Consider the following 8,334-nt stretch of genomic DNA (forward strand, 5'->3'; position numbering starts at 1 on the left):
TTGCATGGTACTGCCTTTTAATGAGTGGTTCTTCTACCTTCTCACCTAAGGCTTATATACTCAAATTACTTACAATATCTTCTTGCTCTTCATATACTTGGATAATTGCCTTGTGATGTATGGAATATCAAAGTGTGAATTATTTGTAGTTATATCAAAAATGATAACTTACCATCAGGATTAAAATTTCTGATAAATAGTTGTTTAAAAACAGAAGCAAATGGGCACCTGGGTGGCTCAGTGGGTTAAAGCCTCTGCCTTTGGCCCAGGTCATGATCTCAGGGTCCTGGGATCGAGCCCCATGTCGGGCTCTCTGCTCTGCGGGGAGCCTGCTTCCTCCTCTCTCTCTCTCCCTGCCTCTCTACTTGTGATCTCTGTCAAATAAACAAATAAAATCTTTTTTAAAAAAAGCAAATATAGTTATTATTCTTATATTCTATGAGTCTAATGGACTGAACTAAGAAATTAGTTTTAATGTAGACTACAGATATGTTTGTACTCTTAAGCTTTGAACAGTGATATATAGGTTCACTCCTGTTTCCAGATGCTTGGCTACATGAGAAGTTGTCAGTTAGATCTTGTTTCTTATAATATTGGAAAAGTTTCAAGTTCTCAAGCCCTCATAATTTATAAGTGGGATGTTTTTCACATTGGTGATAATTACCTTGTATACAAGACCATAGCATTCAAATCCTCGTGCAACCATTTTATATCTCACTTGCGTAGCTGAAGAGAATATTCATAATTCATCTGATATTTTTAAAATTACTCTAATTATAGTAGATGCTGATAGGACCCAAGCTGAATATTCAGAAAATAATTCTCTTTAAAAGGAGTGTAATGAAAAGAGAAAATGTTATGCATTCTCTAACTTCCACATAACTTCATATATCTTATATCTTTTTTTTTTTAATAAAAACAATACCACAGCATTTATTGTCCTCTGGTAATAACATAAAGATAATCAAAACAATACGAACAAATGTTTTAGAAATACACCCTCAACAAAGAACATCTCAGAAAACCCAAAACTACATGGCCTTCTCAAGCATTTCTCACTTCACTGATCATTTCTAGTTGGAGACACTTTGGAGCAGGGTAATATTATCTCCTTTTAGCATGATCCGACCCAGTTGTTTTCTTGACTTTGTTTTAGAATGAATCTCTTCGGCATCATCTAATACGAGGTTCATGTACTCATCGAAACCAATGATACAGCCCTCTATCCGCATGTTCACTTGCTCATAAAGCCACACCTGAATTCGAGATCTATTCTGCAAGTATCTGAAGATGAGGTTGATGAGCTGAACCATCACCTTCTGCACTTTTTGGCCCTGGCCACGGTACGCCATGGTGGAAGCCGACAAAGACCGCACGCATATATCTTATATCTTAAAACCATCATAAAACCAAAAAATGAAACATTGGAAAATAATAAATAAGAAAACATCAGTCATATTTGATCTTGCTAGATTAGCTTACTTTTAAATACAGCCCTATAAATAGGGCAAATAGTCAGTGATCATAAACTATGTCAAGGTTTGAGTTTTTGACAAATATGATTTTTAGCTTCTTTCAGACTCTGGTTTCAGTATAGCATTGCCCTTTAAAAATGCAACAATAAATCACTACATTTCTTACACTGTAATGTAAAAAATGACAAAACTACAACATTACTCACATAAATAGAATGTTATGCTAATACTCAAATCTCTCACTCAAGGCAATAGAATTTAATTTTGAAGCAAGGCCGTTATTCATCCTTTCCATTAAGCACATTTCAAAAAAATAAATAAAGTGATTAAACTACATTGTCCCTATTTTATACTGATGATCTCTTATTGTAAATATTTCTCAGCACCTCTTAGTTGCATCATTCAAAATATAAATATAAGAGCAGCTAATGTGAAGACATAATTTTTGTAAGTAACTGGATATTTCCTAATGTCATTTATAGGCCCATTCAGTAAATTATGACTATGAAGCCAATCTTTATTCACTTTTTAAACATAAGCTGTACATTGAAGATGTTTCAATTTAATTTTTCTTAACAGCATCTCATATCATGTGGTTTTCTTTAAGGATAAGAACAATGATTTATAAAATTGTTTACAGCAGAATAATCATTGTCATTTAAGAATGCTATACAATTCTTTGAACCATCAAAAAAATTTCAAATTAACTATAAATCATATCATGTATACAAATTTTTACTAAGATAAAAGGGTTTTAAATATTAAGGTATTTTCATTATAAAAAATAAAACTTCTCAAATCTATGGGGATAATGGTAATTCTTAAAATGACCTATTTCATTAGGATGATTTAAATTTCAGCAAATACATTTTCAGTGATGCTATCTGAAAATCTCTATAGAAATATAAACATGGATGGAAATTAAGATAGACACACTAATGCTTCAGCAAGGCTTGACTTTAATTTGAACAAATTTTTCTCTTCTTCATTCTTGAAGACGCCCTCTCCTCTTCACTTACTTTTCTGTAGAACCCTTTGTTCCAGGAACTTGGTATTGATGTTGATATCTCCCTGACCTCAATGTATACTTAATAATGAGACTTGGATGACCAATGCTTGTGCTAGTCATGAGACCACCTTAAAGACCCAACCAATGCACTGGATGCAAGGACCAAATTCTTATAGAAACCACACAGATCTTGTGTTTTCCTATAAAAGTCCTCAGCCTTTTACCCCAGTCGGTCTGCAATTTTGAAGGCATTAGCTTGCTATAGCCTCCTTTGCCTGGCAAAATAATAAAACTACCATTTTTCTTTATCTTGAAATTCTGTCTTCATGTTGTACTTCAGCTCAGCAGCACAAGGGTCAGTTTTCCACAGCAATTTGATCAGCCATAAGGGGTTGTAAAATCATCCAATAAAATTATTTTGATGTTTAGTTGGGTTACTAATTATGTACTTGTGCAAGTTTGGTTACTAATAAGGTACCCAAATATAATATATCCATCAAATTAAATGTAGATAAAACATTTTCATTTAAAATTTTTCATAACTGTCTTTACAATGTATATATTCATTGGGCTCCAAACCTATCCTATACATGTCCCACAAAAAATAAACTAAGAAAAACCAGGCATAATGTAAAGTAAAATATTTACTTTACTCCACAATCAAGTGTTCTAGACAGATTTTAGTTTGGAAGTTCCAAAATTAGGTTCAAATGGAGTAATTAACTTTTTTTGTTGTTTGCTATGTAGCCATTGCTCTTCACTCTGACATTTACTTGCTTTTTCTTTTATGTTTACGTACTTTTATATTTACCATCTTTTATGTATGGATTTTTAGTATATTAAAGCATTCATATATATTTAATGAATTTTTTCATTTGATTCTGTATGAAAGGCATATGAGTTACTCTGAAATAACTTAAAAAAATAACCACAGCACTCATGAAAACATAACCAATAGTAATCATAATAAGCACAATTTACCATGGGTAATTATAATTGATGATGTATAGTAGGATATACTACATTACTTGTTAAAAAGAAAGGGTTGCTGCTCTCCCATTGAGTTGACATTCCATGAGAAAATTGGTATTACAAAACTGAGTATAAGTGTTATTAATGATAGAATGATGATGTATCAGGAGCCCAAATTAATATTTTATGTCTATATGTATCTGTCAAACGCAATATGTTTATTTATTAAGTACATTGTAACATTAATAAATCATTATAGAACTAAATTTCTATAGACCTCAAACACATCATTATATTCTACATGAAGTACTGATATCTTATTCTTCTAGATATTTCTTAGTCTTTTGTCTTTTAGCTGAAGCATTAGATTGTTTTGATCAGGTCCCTTTTTGTTAAAGATGGGCTAATCGTAGGCAAGAACTGAGAATTCTGTGTGGAGAAATGAGATCTAAAACTCTTTTTACATGAAAACACAGAATAAATTGGTTTTGTCAGTGGTATTCTAAGTTGATGTTGTGGTTCTCCCTGCAGAAGAAATGGGTGAAGAATCACTGGATTTTTACAGTGCTTTCAGCTCTGGTAGGACCAGGATTGAGCCTGAGCACAAATAAATAACTAAGGATGTACCTTTTCTTCGGAGAAAATGTTCAGACACATTCTTTATATCCACCAATACTTGTCACCAAACCTTCCTTTCCAGCTGGAAAGAAATCAGTAATTGTCACTATTTGAAGTGCCCCTTTGACAGAGCCAGGAACAGCAAGTCATTGCATCACCCACAGAATCAGCAGGAAAATGCAAATGCCATTTACCTCAAGGCTGGAAACAAGGCAGATGATTTGGTACCTTCTGAACATCTAAACGGTTTGCAGAGTTAGGGAAACAGGAAAACCAAAACCAGGATAGAAAGAAGATAGTGAAGAAGATGGTTCTCAGAAGGTACAGATCAGAAAGAGGAGGAACAGCTAAATAGCAACCTGAAAAAGATGGCCACATCCATGGAAGAATGCTGCCCTCTTAATGGTGATAACAAGGATTAATATTTTAGCACTCTGCTGCCACCAGATTCATAAACTCTGTTATCAAATGAATTCATTTTCACATGCATGTAACTGAGTTTGAAAAGATACATACTTTAAGTAGTTAATGATACACTGAAGCAACAAAATTAAGTCATGATAAAATATTTGATAGTACAATGCTTATACTACTTTAATTATCAAATAAGATTTAATACCAATAGTGTCTTGTATGATTTTTTTAAGAATAATTATTCTAAGAAAAATTCCACAATATTTGTTCTTTTTACCTTCCTTTTGAAAAAAATAGGAAGAAGATATGTAAATTTCTCTGAAATTTCAAGCCTCTAAGGCTGTGCTATGGGGAAATGAAAAAAAAGAATCAGAGTGTGGCAACTAAAGATAAAATCAGCATAAGAATGTGCCAAACAAGAAGGGATATTCTGGGACCTAAAAACCAGTAGCCAGTTTCACCGGAAACTAACCCTGTCATTCAACAAGCCCCATGCTTAGAAGGACCCAGCACTTAGGCCACCTTTGTGAAATTATCAATCATTTCTAAGTCGTCTATATTTTCATTTTTCATTGGTCTTTCTTGGAACAGGCTACAGCAAAATTCATTTCCTTAATAAAGGGGAACAGGCGTTGGAGAAGGTGAGTTTGAAGACCAGCTCTGTATGAGCTCTAGAAACAACAGTAGGAAGCTTTCTGGAAAGGAGAGGAGGCTACTGAGACACCAGGAAATCGAAGCAAAGAGGAAGGATTGATCTGTGGGATTTGCTGACGATGATTGTTAAAAAGATTATAATTTTAGATAACTACTAGTGTTAATGAGAAATGAATGGGTGAGGAGACAGTTACTGATTTTCCTCCCAAGTTTTAAGACAGATTCATAAAAAAGTGGCTTTTTAAGAGATGACATGTCTAACACTTTGCAGTAGCTACAAAGTAATATTACCTAATAGAGCCACAGCATTCAAATCGGCAAATATATTTTATCAAATATAAAGAAAGCACGTGCAATTATTTGATAGATTTTTGTCATTTGAAATCCTGTATAAAGCCCCTAACAGATAAAGTCAATTTCAAAATTTCAAATGGAGTGTGAAGCCGTGTGTTTAGCTCTGCTTAGACTTTGTGTAAAGTAAACATGACTATAAAATTTTACTAAATCCTTGCAAACAGAATCCTTACATACACTCTACATTCATATGTGCTTTTTATTTCTGATAAGCTCTCATAAAATCCTATAAAAGATCATCCCATAAAATGAGAGTGGTTGCAGCCTCTACCATTTTCGCAAAAATATTTTTATGTAAATCTTAAAATCATCTTTCTACTTTGAATACTACCCGGTTAACTTAGATTTATGGAAAATAAAAAATAGATTAGCACAGAGCAAAATTATTTCAATGAAAAATATTTTTTCTTAAAATTACTCATGACTTGGGGTGCCTGGGTGGTTCAGTGGATTAAGCCGCTGCCTTCAGCTCAGGTTGTGGTCTCAGGGTCCTGGGATCAAGCCCCACATCGGGCTTTCTTCTCCGCGGGGAGCCTGCTTCCTCATCTCTCTCTGCCTGCCTCTCTCCTACTTGTGATCTCTCTCTCTGTCAAATAAATAAATAAAATCTTAAAAAAAAATTACTCATGACTTTAGTTTGAAAAAAACCTCTTTCTTATGTAATAGTACATGTTACAAATGAAGGTGATTATAATTTTATTCTAAACAATGATTCAACTGACTCTGCATTAAGGTAAGATGTCAGTATAATAGAATTTAATAGATTTTTGTTAGAAAAAAATTACATTCTGAAATACATAATGCCCAGGCTAAAATAAATAAATAGATAGATAAATAAAATCCCTTATTGAAGACAACAAAATCTTAAGGAAAAAAATGAGGTAGAATAAGAAATAATGCTGTACACTTGGCCTAACAATCCACTTGCATCCATATGTATATATGGGTTACTGTGAGGGAGACAAACCATAAATGACTCTTAATCTCACAAAACAAACTGGGGGTTGCTGGGGGGAGGTGGGATTGGGAGAGGGGGAGCGGGCTATGGACATTGGGGAGGGGAGGCAAACCATAAGAGACTATGGACTCTGAAAAACAACCTGAGGGTTTTGAAGGGTCAGGGGTGGGAGGTTGGGGCAACCTGAGAGTTTTGAAGGGTCAGGGGTGGGAGGTTGGGGGAACAGGTGGTGGGTAATGGGGAGGGCACGTTTTGCATGGAGCACTGGGTGTTGTGCAAAAAGAATGAATACTGTTATGCTGAAAAAATAAATAAAATGGAAAAAAATATATATAAAAATTCTGCAGAAGATATAACCACTCCTACTATTCTTAATCTCTACTCAGAATACACGGAAAGTTTCCTGAATGGTATAAACAAGACAAGAAGCCCAGGAATTAATTTTTCATTCTCTTAACAAAGTATAATCAATAATGGCAGATTGAATCAAACTTTCCCTCACTAAAATGGTTGCTTACTAGATGGATGGGTGTATAGATTGACCAAGGAGTCTCCTCAAAGGGTACAGGCTTTGGAACCCAGCATACACTTGATGTACACCTTGAACATTATTGATTATGACTGCTTGACTTTAGCATTTTTTAAATCTTCTCTAACTCTTATATTTCACATCTATAAAGCAGGGTTTCTAACCTTCTTTTAAAGACATTACAAGAGTGCCTGAGCCGCTCATTCGGTTAAGCATCTGACTCTTGATTTCAGCTCAGGATATGATCTGAGGGTCCTGAGATGGAACCCGGTGCTGGGCTCTGTGCTGGGTGTGGAGCCTGCTTAAGATTCTCTCTCTCCCTGTCCTTCTACCAACTCCCTCCACTTCTTTCTCCCTCTTTAAAAAAATAATAACTGATTAAAAAATAAAGACATAAATAAAATTACCAGAACACAGTACTGAATAAAAAATAAAATCCAGGCTGGTTTATAGCAGATCAGCTGCTTAAAGTGGATTTTTTTTTTTAATAACAGACTACTTATTAGAGCAGTTTTGGATTCATAGCAAAACTGAGCAGAAGGTGCATATTCCCCACTTACCCCTTTCCTCCAAACATGCATAACCTCCCCCAATATCAACATTTCCCACTAGAGTGGTACATTTGTTACAACTCGTAAACCTCCATCAATACATCACTCTCACCCAAAGTGCATAGTTTATTTCACATTCACTCTACCTGTTGTATGTTCTGTGTGTTTGGACAAATGTATAATGACATGGATGCATCGTTTTAGTATCATATGGAATAGTTTTATTGTCCTAAAATTTTGTGTGTTCCACCTGTTCATCTCTCACTCTCCCCTAGCCCCTGTCAACCACTGATCTTTTAACTGTCTCTATAGTATTATATTTTCCAGAATGTCATATATTTGGAATTCACAGTATGTAAACGTCTCAGATTGGCTTCTTTCATTAGAAATACGTTTAAATTCCCTCCATGTCTTTTCATGGCATGATAGCTCACTTCTCTTCAGCACTGAATAATATTTCATTGTCTAGATATACCACAGTTTATCTATTCACTCAATGAAGGACAGCTTGGTTGCTTCCAAATTTTGACAATTATGAATAAGGTTGCTATAAGCACCCCAGCGTAGTCTTTTATGTGGGCATATGTTTTCAACTCCTTTAGGTGAATATCAGGAATGTGTGATGCTTAATTTTATGGATCAGTCTGACTGGATCAATGAATGTCCAGATAGGTGGTAAAACATTACTCCTGGGTATGTCTGTGAAGGTATCTCTGGAAGAGATTAGCTTTTGAATCTGTAGACTGGGTAAAGATATCCTTCACCAGTGTGGGTGGACATCATTCCATCCTTCAAGCATC

The 8,334-nt window shown here is 34.6% G+C and overlaps 1 protein-coding gene across 1 annotated transcript; it reads right to left on the reverse strand.

Annotated features, from left to right (window-relative positions):
- Nucleotides 1–911: 911 nt before the first annotated feature.
- On the reverse strand, nt 912–1,384 carry LOC123937149 (small nuclear ribonucleoprotein E-like). Its single transcript, XM_045997758.1, has one exon. It carries the CDS (start codon nt 1,350–1,352, stop codon nt 1,074–1,076), a length of 279 nt encoding a protein of 92 aa, XP_045853714.1. The 5' UTR covers nt 1,353–1,384; the 3' UTR covers nt 912–1,073.
- Nucleotides 1,385–8,334: the final 6,950 nt, after the last annotated feature.

This window comes from Meles meles, chromosome 2 (assembly GCF_922984935.1).
Source record: "Meles meles chromosome 2, mMelMel3.1 paternal haplotype, whole genome shotgun sequence".
Lineage (NCBI taxonomy): Eukaryota > Metazoa > Chordata > Mammalia > Carnivora > Mustelidae > Meles > Meles meles.